General features: G+C 36.5%; 1 protein-coding gene across 34 annotated transcripts in view; it reads right to left on the bottom strand.

Annotated features, from left to right (window-relative positions):
* Positions 1-694: 694 nt before the first annotated feature.
* Positions 695-17,553, bottom strand: part of ATP2B2 (ATPase plasma membrane Ca2+ transporting 2) — a 429,829-nt gene continuing 412,970 nt past the window's right edge. For 24 of the 34 annotated variants that reach the window (XM_074602496.1, XM_074602503.1, XM_074602500.1 and 21 more), the window contains one exon: positions 695-4,246. In XM_074602496.1, the coding sequence (XP_074458597.1) occupies positions 3,935-4,246 (312 nt within the window). In that variant the 3' untranslated portion in view covers positions 695-3,934. Of the gene's footprint in view, positions 4,247-8,650; positions 8,707-14,576; positions 14,749-17,553 lie in introns of all 34 variants that reach the window. The other 10 variants (XM_074602506.1, XM_074602507.1, XM_074602515.1 and 7 more) reach the window with 2 other exon arrangements.

Raw genomic sequence — 17,553 nt, 5'->3', positions numbered from 1 at the left:
TTCTAAACCTTGCTCTTGCTAGTAAGTAGTAATACTGTATGATTACAGGCTGTATGGCAGTTTATCGAACAACTGCATTAGTCTAAGCTGAAAAAAAAAAGAAGGAACTTCTGGGCTGAGGGTCTGAGGACCAGAATGGGAATGCCCTCATTTTTCCCTGGTACTGCATATGTGGAGCTTTTAAGGTCTTACGTGGCAGGACCCGAGTCCTGGACTGAACTCCCCAGTCCTAGACAGTTTCAAAGATCCTTTTTCTGATCACGACAGAGGAAGAAAGAGATGAAAAAATGCGGGCCAAAGTGAGAGGAAAACAGACTTCGACATCTGTTGGTCTTAGGACAGAGATTAAACTAATTGTTTCATATGCAAATTCACACGGCCTTCATCCATTGTACTTATTCTGTCCTGACTCCACTGCAGCGTTCACATCAGCCGTTCCCACCACGGAGCACCGCCACAGCATGGACCAAGTTATCTTTCTGGGCATTCCACTGACCCAGAGCCAGCCAGCAACCAGAAGCGCTCGGGGCTGGCTCATCGCCGGGGTGCAATGGAAGTGTAACCACTGAGCAGGCCTCTTACTGCCAATCCAGAAGATTTACATACACCTTTACATTAAAATATGCCAGTGGGAATCCACAGCTAGATCTAATGACTTCAGGTGAAAATAAAGAAAGCTGTTACGTTCAGACCATTATTGTTCATGCTGCTTTGTGAATTTATTTCTTTAAATTTTCCACTTGTGCTCCTGCCAAGAGAGATCTATTAGACAGAAAGCAGCAAGAGTAAAACTTTATCATTTTGTTTCAAACTATAAAATAATTTACATCACATATTTTACTTACTTTTGTCTTTTTTTTTTTTTTGAAACCACAAACATTCCAGCATCACACTGTAGGAATAAGAATAACAATAGAAAGCATAACCTTTTGCATAGTATTAAATGAACAGACAGAGTAAGTTCTTTATTTACAGTTATTGTCTAGATAAAAAAATTCATAAAAACAGATGAATGAACATATATTAATAACCCCTAGTGGGATGGATTGCCAATGTACCACTGTATTGTTGTCCACAAATCTCATGCTGCTAAGTACAGTACGTAGAGAGCGAGCATTTATATATTGCAGGGAATTTTAACAAACTGATCATTTTGGTTTTTGATCCATTGTTCCCATCACAGAGAGGTCAAGCAATAAAAGAAAGGAATTGTGATGCACGACTTGTAGTTGAAAGGTCATAGCTATTCTGCTTTAAAAAAAAAAAAAAATCTATCATTTATCATATACATAAAGCACAGTCTCTGCTCACAAAAGCCCAAGTTTTCTATGCATCTCAGTTTATATATGTTTTACTATATATATACAGAATGCAGTGTTCATTTTCTTAACAGTTTTCAAGTCTGCAAATGGTACCTTAGGAAGGGGTACTCCTACAGGAAAATTAAAAAAAAACAAAACCAAGAAAAAATATGAAGAGTGTTTGAAAATAAAAAGGCAAACAGTCAGTGTTAAGATGCTGAAAATAAATTGTTCCAGTATTAATAGCTTCTGTAGATGTTCAAGTCCAAAGCTAGAGGCTTCCCTGTAAATAGATAACACTTTTTTTTCTTCTGAATATGATATCCCAAATAGGCCATAGAAACCCAATACATGTTATACAAAGGTTAATCACCGTATTTACAAAGCGAAGAACAATCCTGACTGAGTTTCAATCACTGTTGCTAGGAGTTAGCTAAAATAATTATGGTTCCATGCTAGCTTTTTACTGTTAAGAAATGGGTCACACTATCTGTTGAAAAGAGAGTCGTGTATGCCTGCAAAGACCTGTTCTGTTGTTCAGTGAAAAGTTTGGATCAGATAGCGAACTAAGAGTTTGAGCCAAAAACATTCAAGCTTCTACACAGAAGTCCGGAAGCTGGCAATTCAAGCTGATTAGAGCTTTACCTGGCTGAACAGGCTTGATGCACCCTGAAAACATTTTAGTTCAGTCTGCAGTTTGGCCATACGTCTAATCTTGTTTTGGAGAGTTCTGGCTTGGTTTAGTTCTTGTGACTGCAGAGATGCACCATGTTATGAGCCAACTTTAAGACAACCAGTATTACCTTCACAAATCAATTTATCAAGCTAGTTTGAGAGTGTTTTTCAACACATCTGGCATAATCAATTCTGTAATTCAAAATGTCTTTTGCACTGTACAGTTATGGAAAAGATCATATGCTGAAAAGTCTCCAAGCAAACTTTATATTGAATACAAAAATTATTTATGAAAAATCCGTGATCCACAAAGTGCTTAGCATTCAAGTGGTTGACATAGCAATTATATAAGCTCATAAATTTTAAGTTATCAGGGCTGTTACCATCTTGAAAAATATTTTTCACCCTCCATACTGCAGGTTTTCAAAATAGCTTTCTTCGTAGAAAGCTCAAGGTAAAATAATGTATTACTGTGATACAGTATACCTTGTGACTACAGGAAGACAAGCTTGGTAAAAAAAAAAAAATCACACAAAGCACATCTCAATAGATAATTAATAAAGTTTCATTCACACCTAGTAGTGCAGAAATTATATTTTTCTTTAAAAAAAAAAATCAAAGCAACAACCTACAGTGATTTTCATCCAAAATGCCAACAGCCCATACTTTGCAAGTAATAAGGAAATAAATGCCTAAATTACTAACTGAAAAGGATTAACACAATATATCACAATATTTTAACATTAGTTTTATCTCCATATAGACAAACCAAATATAACTTATTTTAAATTATATTTATAAACTCAACTCAGTTTCATATAATATCTCTCTAAAAATATTTTTTGGAAGCTATTGCCATATGTTTAAAGAATGAAATAGCCTCCATTATTGTGTGCTGCACCAAAACAAATTCAAGCAGATTATCAGAGGGGAAAAAAAAAAAAAAGAGAGAACCTGATCATTTTGATTTTTATTTGAAACAAAGGAAGCCTGTTTTACCTCCCTGTATATAGGATCACAATGCTACATCCAATGTGTTATATTTTGGCTTCTTTTGTTATTTACTAGCAGTATCTACATTATTTAACAAAAAAAAAATAATCAGGCAGAAATCAGAACACGGTTGTAATAAAATATCCAGGGTGCGATATTACAGACGTTTTCAATGAGCTGAGCTGAGCCATTTTTATACTACTTCGGCAGGAAGTGCTTTCTTAACCCTACAAATAGTTAAGGATATTATCTACAGGTTTGTAAACAAATTACATTCTTTTTTAGGACATAAATAAGTTAAAATAGTCAGAGCAATTTGAGCAGAAACAAGGCAACATGCCAACAAAGAAACTTTATATATATATAACTATATATATAGAGATAGATATATACATATATATAATTAATTATGTATATACTTATATGTATATATCTCTATATATAGTCTCATAAATGTTTAAGTTCCTCTGTCCAACTGGTGCAAATCTACTGTGCAAGTTAAGCTTTGCAACTTCAAAAAAGTTATTTAAATTAATCTATACAATTGAGTCCATGCCACACAAGCATTTCAAAAAACTCACAGACCAGTGAATTGGATAAATAGCCTCAGAAAGAAGTCCTCTGCAGTTCCTGCTTAAGGAGTTAAAAAAAAAAAAAAAGGAAATAAAAAGAAACAAAAAGAGAGAAAGAAGGGCCAGAAGTGTACAGTACATTCATGCAGGAGGATTTTTTTTGTGTTTTTGTTTTTCTGAAAGGGAACAAGGGGGAGGGGTATGTAAATCAGCCATTCATTCTTTCCCCAAAACCATTGTGATCAACAATTCATTCACTTGTCTCAGAGTGAATAAGAGTTCAAACAGCTTTTCAGCCAGCAATGTTTTTAATATATATATTTATATAATTCGGTTGCTGTGGGTTTTTTTATTTTTTTTTTAATTTTTTTTTTTTTGCAGTGACCTTTTCAGCTAAAGTGATGTCTCCAGGCTATGTATTGGGCTTCCTGGACTAGAAGAGGTAGCTGATTTACTTGTATCAGTTGTAAGATTTATTCCACTGTCGATAGCACTGTTGTTCTTGTTCAGCGAAGACGGTGGACTTGAGTTTTTCTTGAGAGCAGGGTCTTCTTCTAGGTCTGTGTCATCAATGAGTGGGATGTGGGGCTGGGAATCTTCTATCCTAAATTCAGGATGAGTCATAAAGTTGTGAATAGAGGTTCTAGATTCTGGTTTTTCTAAACCTTCATAGAGAGAGCTACGGAATGCCTTCACGACGCGGATCTGGGGGGAGAAAAGGAAAGAGGCGTCAGTGGCAGCACCTTCAAAGGGCAACGCTGTGTTAGAGAATACTTTGTGAAAAATGTAGCTTATGGTTAGGGCAGTGCAGGCAGCTGAAGTCCATAGTCTCTGGATGTTATATGCATAAACGAGTGGCTCAGTTATGTGCATTTTGAATATCTGTATCAACTGCAATATTAAAATAAATCAAGTTTAAAGCCATCAAAGAACTGATGGGAAGTACTGGTTAAAGAAAGCGAACATCCACTCGTGTGGTACATCCCTAGTAAAAGACAAGCCATGTTAATTGTAATGCAAATGTAAAACCATGCATGTTGATAGTTTTGCAGTGAGTAAGTAGGAAGGCTTTTTTAATTAAAAAAGTCTCTTTTGTATTGTTAAAAAACCATTACACATAACATATCACACTTCACAAACAGAAAAGCACAGAACACAGACACAGTTGGATGGGTACGTATGAGACACACAGGAGCCAAGTGTAAAAACTATAAGTAATACCAATGTTTTAAAGCAAAATCTAAATGAATGCAGCCAAGAGCACAAAAAGCCAAGCAGACAAAGTACTAAGCATAATCATGCTACCACAGGGGAAAAAAAAAATAAAATCACAGTTACCACATGAACAGAGATAACTTGCACACAACAACTACACTTGGAAGCCTGGATAATGTGAACATAGTATTGTTGAACCAACTTTTATTTTTCCTTCATGCATATGTGAGGTAAACACTCGAGTATAGACCCACTGTTCTAGCCATTTAACTTTTAGATATATATAAAAAACATGTAATAAAATAATGTATTGATTGTTGGGTTGAATTGAATTATATTAATCAGCAAGCTCTTTCGTTTTCTGTGTCTCGGTTGTAAAACTGTAAAGTTAAATGCTGAAAGCGACACAATTTATGCCATATATGCAGTCTTTAAACTAGGTCGGCTGACTTACGCCAGGGTTGCTCTAATGTCCTTAACCACCTGACAGTAGGAACACAGGTGAAAAAGAACTACAAGACTGTCGGGAACAGTGCAAATTGCTCTCCCAATGAGAGAAATGAGAGGAACAGAGTGAGGAGCATTGCAGAGCGGGGACACTAAGTCCCCTGTGGGTGGGCAAAGGGAGGGATGCTGTCTGTAACCAGTGACCTACCAGTTCTGAAAAGAAGTGAAGGGTTGTGCTGGTTTACTGCTGAAAAAAACATAACTTTTTGGAAGGGGGTGAGGGGGCAGAGAGGAAAAAACAGAATGGCAAAACGTGATCTGTTGGCAAATGTTTTATGACTAAGTATGAGTTCTATCCTTCTACTTCCATGTAGTCCATGAGCGAATTTTTAGCATTTCTTAGAGGGGAGACCAAAACACAGGCAGAGGCAGAAAAGGTGCAAGCAGGCATTGTGACAGCTTCTCCACACACATTTGAAATGGCTTCGGTGGTTGGTATGTGTATCTTTTTACATGTATAATATGCTGCACGTTACCGGTTGGCCTAATACACCACTAATTTGTAAAGCTTTAATTCCTCTTTTAATTGGCAGGCTGCATTTTAGTAATGCAATGGGGTCACAGCGTTACAGCTGTGGGATCTAGCTGATCCTGTCGTTGGAGTTGCCCAAGTTGCACAAAATTTCAGCACATTTGGGAAAATGGATGACTTGTATTTTCATCTCTTTGACCTTTGTCCTTGTTTACATTCTCTAATTTGGATATTCATCATCTTTCAAAAATCCTAACAGCAAAACTAAGTCGTGCCATCTTCAGATACGTTGCCTTTGGTCAGTCCAAATACTCCCCCTTCTCTGTACGCAGACATTTGGCAACAGCAGAGCACAGCAGAGAAAGGGGTTCATGTGACTGCTTAGCTCAGACTGAGGACTGGCATGGTACAGATCTTGGGATACTAGAAGATTTCAGGAGGTTGGGAGAGGTGCAAGACAAGAGGAAGATAAAAAGAATAAATTTTACATGCTACAATCATATAGTGTACTTAACACCTCCTTGACAGAGCACCTGGAATTATAAACCAGGGTTTTACGAGAGCTGAATCTCTCCGAGTTGTGCTGGGCTATGTGATAGTTCTGTATAGTGAACAAACAGACAGGGAAAAGAGATTCGTTTTCATTACTGAAGATAGGATTTGAACTAATGGAGAGGACGGGACATATTAATTCCCTCATCATCTATACCTTTCTATCTTGTATTTTAAAATGCAAAGTAATTAGTCTAAACAACAAAAAAAATAATGTTTTTTCAAGGCAATCTTACTATATTGTCCTATTTTAAACCAGGAAACAACTTCTAACGTGCTTACTTTATAGTATGGGCTAATATAGTGACATTTTCTGCAAAGCTACCTATTATTTCTGACATCTAAATAAAAGTAACAGTCATTCAGTTGCAGCTGTTTGCTGTATCTTACTAACAAAATAATTTCATTCTCTTGAATACAGCCACTTCTTATTGCATAGATTTAGGTTCTACTTGCCAGCTGGATTCTTTTTAATAGAGTAAATTTTTACTGAAATAAAAAGGTTTGCAATTTGATACTATGCTTGACCAGATCCAGCAGAATCCAATGAAAGCAAAGCTTTTCTTCAAGTCGCGCAATCTGGACCTAAAGCCTCTGTGGGCTAGCAAGGGAGGAGCAGATCTCAATTTATGAGGCTCCAAGATCTGTAGCAGGGAAAGCATCTATATTGCATTTAACACCAAAAATTGGCATCTAATTTGCATTTAATACCAAGCTTTTAGACAATCTAGCTAGCTGACTAACATCTTAAACAGCTGAGGGAAAACTACAGCTTTAGGTGGATTTGAAAGCCAGTTATGAAAACCCGCCTGCCAGGGCCTGAAGCTGGTACTCTGCAGCGACTGCTTGAGCTAACGATCCCCTGAAAGAAAACACTACACTAACACCTTGTGCTTACATGTGGTCACACAACAATCTGAAGATACAATTGCAGAATGTACAATGAGCCAGCAGTCGTATCACGTTGTGTGAAGATCTGTGGCAAACTTACGGCATGGAATCTCTGAGTCTTGCAGGAATATTTACATGTTGCTAGAACAGCTTCTACTTGTGCATAGTCATTTTTGCTGGAAATACTAGCTTAAAACTAGTTCAGATCTGCTGATACATAAAGTAGTTAATCTTCTCACCACAATGGTAACGTAAAGGCCAAACTTGGGCAAATCTCTAAAGCTCAGAGTACATAAAGTTGGCTTCCTAGTAAGTTTTCTTCACTAAGAAACTGTAGAAAATTACCTTCTTTTCTTAAAATCTTTCTACAGTTTGAGAGATGTATATATGTTTTCCATCGATTTGTCACTTAAGGAGAAACTCCCTCCCCAACTTTATATTTTGCGTATTTAGCTTGGCATCTAGAAGAAAATTTTATGGTTTTAGTGTCACACCTCATTCAGTGACCGAATTTCTGCATTACAATATAATTTAAAATCTTGTTCATAGTCTGTCCCCTAATGCATCAAATTACTGCTTAGAGAAACGTAACTTTCTTCTTTCATTATGTTAGTGGAAACAAAGGTATAGAGTTTGTTGGATACAAATGATGCCATTTTAATTTATATGTAATAATACTGGCATATTTAAGCTAAGACCTAAAAAATATTATGTACCCAGAGTTACATGGCCCAACAGCAACAGATTCTTTTAATACATGCTTAAGTTCAAGATTTGAAATAATATCCGATTTAAAAATGTTGAGGGGCTCTGCTGAAACAAAGCCCACGTTACTCTTTTTTTAAGCTAAAATAAAGCGGATGAACTTCATAAAATGTTATGGTTGTACAGCATGTAAAAGCAGGGACATACCCATGATGGATAGAACCCAGAAAGTGTTGGTTTAGTATGAACTACGTAGAGTTCATGTAATGGTATTTCTTTATGACACTGACAATGCCAAGGGAAGACAAACAGTGTGATACAGCTCCCTTTTCTCACAGTAATGGAGACAACAGAAAAAAATGAACTGCTTTTAAACAAAAGACTGTGGGGACAACACTTCAGGACATTTTTGACATTGCTCTAAGTTTCCACTTCGTTCTTCTCTGTAGCTGTAATAGAAAAAACTCTTCAGTTTCATCCCACCTTGAAAGTTAGATTTATTACACTGCATCAGGCAAGAAAAATAAAAAGAAATAGAATTTTAGATACTACAAATTTTTCCCATCAGAATAAAAAGATGAAGTTCAGAATCTCACTCCCAAGTACAACAATCTAGGCAAAATACACAAGGCCTGATAAGCATCATCAGATGTATTATGGTTGGTAGTGTGTGGGCTTATACTCGAATGTTTACCTGGCTTCATGTAAGCCAAGTATCTTGAGTTTGGTTCACATTCATTTCAGGCTCAAGGTTAAAGACTCACAACCTCTTTTTATTTCACTCTCTCCTGCTGAACCCTTTTGTCCAATGTTCTCTAGCCCTCTGGGAAAACAAACACATTTAATATTCAGACAGTAGAGAGTAGGGCACTGCAAAAGCAAATAAATTCAATACTGAAAGATCAGTAAGGTGATTAGTATAAAATTGTAAACAAGTGGTCAATTTTGCAAAGAGATGCCAACTCTTATGTGTAACTGACACTGTTCTATATCAAGACTATAGCTATACAAAGGCAAATGAGTTTGGTCAAGTACTAGTGCATATATAAAGCTTTGAAATAGAAGGCATACCTTCAGTGTATTTGTTTTTGTCTATTTTTTAATCCTCTCGGTTTTAAGTGAGTAAAATCAGATTAGGTATCCACAGGAGGAGATATTGTATGTATTGGAGTTACCGGTAAATGTTGTGGCTAGTATGTTCTGGATTGTATGATGCAGAAGTTGAGAAAATTCAAAGATAAAATAAAACAAAAAATTTTAGAAAAATTATAATTTCTAGGCTTCTGCTTTAATGAGTGAAACAGATACATAACATTATCTGTGCTACTCTCTTTCTACATAAATACGCAGTAAATCCAGTAAGTGCTGCTGAAAAGTCAAACCACGTGTAGCAAGAGGAAAACAGAATACCTACATATCCTGTGCAGTCCTCAGGCCTGACTCTCACAAAAGGTTCCCATGGTTATTATTCCACTGAATTCTAAAGCATGAGATCAGAACCATTTGCAGGTCTTCCACTTTCCATAGCGTATCTCCTTTATTATAGGACTGTTGCAAAATTATGCAGTCTGGCATTTTTGTATCAGATTTGGCAGAGTTTAAATATATTATACAATCCTTTTAAAGAATGTATTTCTGCATTAGGAGTCTAAACCTTCTTGCCCTGCCATATCTCCAGTTGAGGACTTGGTTTTATATTTAGACTTTAAACCTAGTTAGTTTCCCTACAGGGAAGATACACAGAAGCTGGTTTTGGTCTTACATATCCCAGCAGGATTCTGAAATCTTGGTTATAACCAGTGGGAGCTTCTAAGCTTTGGTGCAGTATCTCTGTCTCTATCAGGTGATAGTTTAATAATGTTCCAAAATGGCGTAACTTTTACAAACGTAATTTTAGATGTGGACTTCATTTAAAGTCATGTTCTGCTTGTTCCATTTCCTCCTGTGATCGTTATACCATGTTGCCACAGAAAGCAACTGACATTTTCACTAAGGCTAGTAAGCCCACTTGACTTGGTCTATGATCTGAATATAGGTCAATATGGGACAGTATTCTTTGCCTTAGCATTTATTAAAATAGAAGAGTTATTTTTTTTTTTAAGATTTTTTTTTTCCATTGTTCTCCATGAGAAAATTTGATCCAAACGTAAGATTTTATCTTAAGTTTTAGTTGTAAAGTCAGTCCAGATGAATGATGATTACATTCATAGGAAACTAAATAGGTAAGAATATAGAAAAGCAAAAGCTGCTGGAACAGTGTATTGTTTTGCTTGATACAAAAAAAAAATCTGACTTTCATACATGACAGACTACAAATAGATAAACTAAGCTGGCTCTCTAACATTATCTATTAGTAAATGGACTGTAACATGCACGAGAATTAAGCGTGCTGAATGTTTTATGTTAGTTTGTCACAATTTGCAGATGCTTACGCCCATGTGCTACTCCAAGGCAAGTGTTGCATGTGTAAAGGAAGCTTCTACCTATAAATGACAGTTTCTTGGCGAGTCTGCTGTCAACTACTTTTTAATTAAAGGGAGAATGAAAAAAGTTGTTTTTCCATGCAAATTAGCCCCACCTCTGAAGATTGTAGCCCCCTCCAAAAAGTGAATCAGAGCAAAAATACAGCCTTAAGGGTGCTATGCTCTTCTTTTTCTTGAAAAGACTTTTTAAAAACTGACCAAACAACCAAACCAAAAAAAACCCAAAAACCTTCAAAGATCTGTATGATGGAAAAATGCTTCTGAGAATATTTTGTGATTGTTTGGTAATATTTTAATTGGCTGCTATAAAAACTGGAGTCATCACTGTGTATTTTTTCCTGTGCAATCCTTTCAAGCAGCTTGAGGCCACTGTTGCTAGAGTTAATATAACAAAAAGTTTTAAGTGATTCCATGAAATACTCACTTCTAAAAATCTCAGACAGAAATGACAGACCTCAACAGAACAAAGAAAAGGGAATTTGCAAATTCATAAACTACAGCAGATTCACGATTTTGGAGGTTGCCTTTTGGTGGGTTTGTTTGTCTGTTGTTTCCCCGATGTTTCCTACACTTAACAATATTTTTTAATTATAATCTTTTACGAAAGAAAGGATTTTTTTGGTAACGGACCTGCAGTTGCTGTCTGCTTCCACTTATGAACAGTATTAACTATATATGAGAGTGGGAGGAAGGAGGAAGAGCAAGTACAAAGAAATTTGTGCACAATGTGCACCTTTCTTGGAAAATCTGAAACCACGTTCTTTTGAAAGAGCTCCCTACTGATAATAAAACAACATCTGAGAACTAGATATAAACAGATTAGGATAAAGAATCACTTGTTTACTTTGTGTACAGTCAGATCTACTCATCCTCTACCTAATTAACCAGTGTAGTAGCAAAGGCTTTAAGCATACCCTTAATTTTAAGCACCAGCTAACATTTTGTGTTACTAATTCTGAGCTTCAAAAGTAAAAAAGATGCTCCATTGCCCCACTGGATCTGATTTTGTTTCCCCAAAATAAAACGTAGAAAGAAATGCATATAAAATATATATCCATCAATGCTGGTAAGGGACGGCAATATTTTTCAAAAGGGATAAGAGATTCATAATATGGACTGCACTGTTATCAATTAATGCTGATGTCCAGAAATGTGTAATTTGTTATTGGCAAAAACACCGTGATAGCTAAAAATACCAACATAACTAGGGAAACTTTAGTACTGCCATAAATATTCCTATGTATAAATTACTTTTAATTAAGGTATTCCACAACCCTATGGAAGATTTGAATGTGCCATATTTATGAATAGCTGAAAATTTCAGGTAATAACTTGCTAATCTGTTTCACAGACTACTGTAGATGTGGCTGCATTTGACAGGCAGATTTCTTTTTAAGCATGCACAAACCTTTGAATCAAACATTTATCTGCCCCAAAATACTAGAAAAAGCACATTTTTTAAAAATTCCAAAATGTTATTATAAATCTGCAGAAGAAATCTCACAGATTGGTGAGGTGTCATAATGGACTACATATTAAAAAGCTATCCAATTACTAAAGAGCTGCATAAATGCTCTGTTCAATTAAACTTACATATTCTTATTGACAGAGCACCATGTGATGCTTGTATTTTTTATCAAGTATTGATATCAGAACCCGTAATATCCTGATCGTTGCAACATGCTGAGCACCGTTTCTCTGCAAATGAACCTTCCTGACAGTATCTCCCATTGGGCCCTTTCACGTATTACAGCTTTTTGTCTTTGTTATACCCTTAACATTTCCCCTTGATACTCCCCATAATATATCTCCATATGCAAGATTTTTAAGATTCCTGAAGAGAGGGAAAGGCTTCGAAACCAGAGGTACAATTATCCCATTATTCCCTCCCACCTCCGAGGAAGAAGGTAATAGTTTAGGGTTTAATTCATTCTGAGCAGTCCTGTCCCACCACATACATTTTAAGCAAGGAGCTGAAAAGTAGACCTAGGGGTGCATTCTGCAACTGAAATTTTCTCAGAAAATGCCGATTCACAAAAGCATATTCCATTTCTATGAAATTTGGATTAGGAGAGGTTTTCCAGATTCTGGAAAATGAACAACCAACTATAAATACCCAACTGAAAAATAAAACCCAATTTTTTTCTTTGCTTTTTCACTGTGATGCATTAGGTTTATGTCGTTGTGTTAATAAATCAAAACATTCCCTAAGGGCTAGGGGAAGGGCTAGGGAAGCACACACCGGTTTGATACTAAACAGACATTCTAGTGCAGTAATAAAATACTAACGGTACAGAAAAACCACTTTAAAAGGCCCAAACTTTAATTGTCTTCTGCTATGGAGATACATATCTCCGGGAGCTTAACAAATAAATCCTATGGTTTTTATTTTACTGAATAAATATGGTCATAACCGATGAGTTCCATGGACCTGTTTTGTTTTTCCAAAAAAACAGAGACACCGCAGACTGTAGCAGATTATGCTTCCTCCTATTAATTGACTTCAGCCCATAGCCTAGGAAGGCCTTTGTCAAGACACAAGACTATTCGGTTCTTAGTTGCTTTGCTGCAATGGAGAGAAGAGAGGGAAGATAAATTGTCTGTTTTGGTTTTATCACATCTATCCTTTCAGAGTGCTGCCTGCAGGATGTTATTGAACCATTCACCACAGCAGAACGAGCTGCTCTCTTGTTTTTGCTCAAACGTAGAAATGTTATTACGGGAACTTGTTCCCTGGATGAAAGGCTGGTTTGTGCGTGGTGCTTTGTGTCCTGCTCAGGGTGGAAATGAGGGCAGCTGCGCCCCGCATTCTCACAGGCAGGTTACAGTGCCTGTGGCACAGCAGGGCCACGCAGCTCGGGGTCTTTGCTCCTCCCGATTGTGCTGCCGCCCTGACGCGGCTGGTGCCGGTGCAGTGAAAGTTAGCCGGCCAAACTGCCACCAAGAAACGACAGGAAAAGATACAAATTTTCCCCAGGGAGCAACGGCCGAAGTTGGAACCTTAATAGCTTGTTCGGTTCTTAGCAAAAGCAAACTTTCTGCTTTGACTTTTAATTCCAACAAAACTTCCAACGCATGTCTAAAACTTTATGCTTCATGTTGACATACTGAGGGGGTTTGCACTCAAACTCAAGGGAATGGTCAGGCTTCCATTTTTCTTCTCCAGGAGTTCTGGAATTTTACTTCCTTCTCTCGTCTGCCTTCCTCTCTGTGTTGGCCAGGCAGACGAGACTGCCTTCTTGTCTGTTTGGCCAACTTTTCACTAAAACTTGCATAAGGAATATACTGCATTATTTTGTAAAGCAAGTAACAAACACGTAAACTAAGCTCTGTAAATTTAAATGTTCTTTTAATGCTGGCTATGCCGTAAAACAAAATAGCTACTTATGGTCCTGAATAAGTAAAAACAAAAAAACAAAGTTAGATCTGTAAGAGTCTTCCTGATTTTACTATTAGCGAAGCAGCCCTTTCTTATGAGCCGCTTCAAAGGTTCTATTCACTTCACTACCTCTTCGCTAGATGCTTTGTTTGCATGTAAAACAAAGTTGTGTCGGTATTTCAGTGTTTAGAAACCTGCTTCTTCTAACAAATAAATTTGTTACCACATTTATTTTGTCCTTTAACTTGTCTAGCTCACTCCTTCCTTAACGCATACCTCCCAGTCAATTTAGAGATAACAAATCTATCCTTTCATCATCCTTGTAAAACTTAATCCCTTAGGCTTGCATCACAAACCAGATTCTCTATCTTCTTGTTCCTTCCTGTACCTGTACTAATTAGAGTACATCTTTCCTGGACATAAGTGACCTATATTACACACAGTCTTCCAGATGGAGTATCTTTTAGCTGACAACCTGTATTGCTTAATATAGTTGTAGAATCGTTTAAAGTACTTATTTTATAAGCAGTAGAAAATATATCAAATGCGTTTGAGAAAACATGACACCAAAGCCTCAAATAGAATCTCCATACACTGGATAAGAAAAATGACTAGGAATTCCTGTCCTAACAGTAAGGTAACAAAACTTGCAATGAATCATGGAGAGTATCTACTGTACACAAAGTACTCATTGTTTTGTGTTTCTGGGTATGTGTAAACTCATCAACATAGCAGGACAAAACGGGAAAGGGCAAAGTAGCTTAGTCTCAAATGACTGCTACGTTAAGTTGGCATCTCTGTAGGTCTGATGCATTAAGAATACACACTCACGCCCAGCCGCAGCAGCAGAGGTGCTGGTAGGAGAGGAAAGAGCATTGGATAACGATACGTGACTAGGGCTAGAAATATTGGTTACATCCTGGGTCTGGCTTGTGACGGAGGACTGTCTCCTTAGAGCCCCCTGAAAGGAAGTGCCACTCTTGAAAGTATTGACTACTTCGATCTGTAATGGAGGAAAGAATGAGACAAGTTGCTTAAAGTATGGATACAGTTGCATAACTGACAGGAATAATAATGAAAAACAATAAATCAACCGTGCACGCAGTTTTACTTCCATTGAAACAAATACTTTTAAGTGTTCCTTTTAATGTTTTTAGATATGAAATGATCCAAATTTTCTGCCTGGATAAAATGAAACAGCTCCACAGGAGGCAGTGGAGCTGCATCAGCTTAAATAACTAGAAGATTTGAAATAACAATCTTTAAAATTTAAACCATTTTATTTATATGTAAATAAAGTAAATAAAACTGGAATACTTGATATAACTAATATCCACTTATTCCTACTGAGAATAAAATTACTTTGGTATTGCTCTCTAGGTGTTCTTCCAGAGGCAGGAAAATTCAGTCACTTAACTGGAATTTGCGGGGGGGAGAGGGGGTGGGGACAACACCCAACCAAACCAAAGAAACCTTTAAAACATACAAAATATAACTCCATTTTGTCTAGAAAAACAAGGCTGTCATTATACCAGCTTAATAAAATACAAAGTGTTCCAATATTTTATCTGAATTTTTCTATAATGAAAGTTTATATAAATTAAGCATAGTGATAATGAATATCGGTCTTCTGTAACTACAGATTTTAAAATATTAATATTTTATCTTATATAGCGCGCTTAAAATCATAGAGAAAATGATGTGGAACTGGATTGACTTCTGCAGCAAATAACATTGCAATTTTCTGCTTGTTATTTTCGTATGCCTATTGTAGCCACTGTTTGATGTCCCCATCCTGAATACCTATCCTGAGTGCTTTATTCATCGACACAGAAGATGAGTTAAAAAACAGCTGAGCATTGCAAGGCATTCTTTGTCACCAGTATAACCCAATAAAAAGCAGGCTTTGTGTAGAAATGTAAAGCTAGGGATTGGCAGTAGATAATAGCAAGGAGTAAATATATGCTACAAATCCCTCCACACCAAAACGTCCTCTTTGTTACACTGGTACAACCACAACATGACAAAGCAGCAGTAGTAGTATCAAAGAGAAGAATTCAACCAACTACTTATTTGAAGTAACCCACTGCTACCAGACTTGTATCTTGTAACCCAGATTTCTGAGGATACACAGCCTAGAAAGTAGTTGGGAGAAGGTAAAGTGGTATATTTATCAATTAAAACAGCACAAATCTTGGTGCAAGCCCTCCTAGATTTTACAAGTTGAAAGCACTATAATAAATTGGCTAACATTTTCTGCTGTGGTCAGCCTTGGGAATAAAAAAATTCATATGGCTTCATCTTTAATGGTATGGATGTATCCCCTCCCATAATCTTATCTTTGGTCATCGTTGTTTATTTTCCTGCATACTTTTCTGGGAATAATCATATCACTGTAGCCAGCTGCAAAAGGGATCAAAGGTTACTGCCGTAAAATTGTCATGCTGAACTATGTAAAAACTATACAAACATGAAATAGCTGATTTGTTCACTGACACGCTGTTTGAGAGTCCTGTTTACAACATCCATTTCAATATGTGCACACTAATAGACGTACAGTATTTAGCAGTCGTCACAACATTTTATAGCTCTGCTCTCAGTGTTTTCTGCAGCAGACTTATTTTGAATTACATATCCAGTACAAATATCACAGTAAAAAAATACAGTATGAGGTGAGTTAGCATATGGAATAGGGGTACGAATGAAGCATTAGCTAAGGTTCACACTGGCATCTAGAAGAAAACGTATGGCTCAAACCATTGGTTATATAGGAAGGCATACTAAATACTCACCTGAAATGTTCGCTGTACAAAAGTAGAATTAAATACAGATCTTGGGTTTTCATTATCTAACACAGGTGATAGAGCACTCTTCAAAAGAGACCATTCAAAAAAGATTTTTAAGACTCTTACTGAGAGCATGAAGTGCGGATCACCTTGGAAGACACAGATGATAAATCCTAAGCCAAATGGCACCTCTAGATGTACAAGTGTCTTCCTGATAAACTGGAAGACTTTAGCGTAAGACTGAAAAGGGAAGATCTGTACTTAATAGTTTCTCCAGAGAAAAGAATTACAGATGTGTAATTTACTCCTTCTCCTGAAGAAAATAACCACAGATCTTCATGAATGTAATTCACAGGGGAGAGGATGAAAACCTTTTCAGAATCTTAAAAGCTGAACATGCAGGGCTGTGTTCTGCCTGAAGCCAAGAAAGAAGAGAAGAACTTGGCCCAAACAAAGAAAAAAGAGTTCACGGGAATAAATAAATAAATAATGCATTTTAAATTAAGATGTAATTTTTTAATTACCAAAAAATGCATTCATAGAATCATAGAATGTGTTGGGTTGGAAGGGACCTTTAGAGGTCATCTAGTCCAACTCCCCTGCAGTCAGCAGGGACTTCTTTAACTAGATCAGAATTCATTTAGAACAATTCAAACTCCTAAAAAGGAGAAAGTAAATGGTGAGTCATAGATTATGAAAAGTTTGAAAAATTTCCAGCAAAATATAGGATGTAATCATATTTGATTATAAGCCTTCAGGTTTACTGTCCTACATGTCAAGCTCATTTCTAAGGTTGGAATTTTTCACCTCTCATTTTTCTGTATGTTCTATATTCTAGAAGATGCATATTTTTGAGGTACGCACAGCAGAACTAACATATTTTTCTAATGTTTAACACGGAACAGAAGAAGAATTTCTGTTGTCATTAATGTTAACAAGACCCAGGTCTCATTTCACCTACTCTCTAACCAGGATATTCTTTAAAAACCAAACCAAAACAAAACAAAAGAATCCAAAAAACC

Source organism: Larus michahellis, chromosome 10 (assembly GCF_964199755.1).
Source record: "Larus michahellis chromosome 10, bLarMic1.1, whole genome shotgun sequence".
In the NCBI taxonomy this organism is placed as follows: Eukaryota; Metazoa; Chordata; class Aves; order Charadriiformes; family Laridae; genus Larus; species Larus michahellis.
The sequence above is the reverse complement of the archived record's forward strand: the minus strand, read 5'-3'. Positions and strand labels throughout refer to the sequence as shown.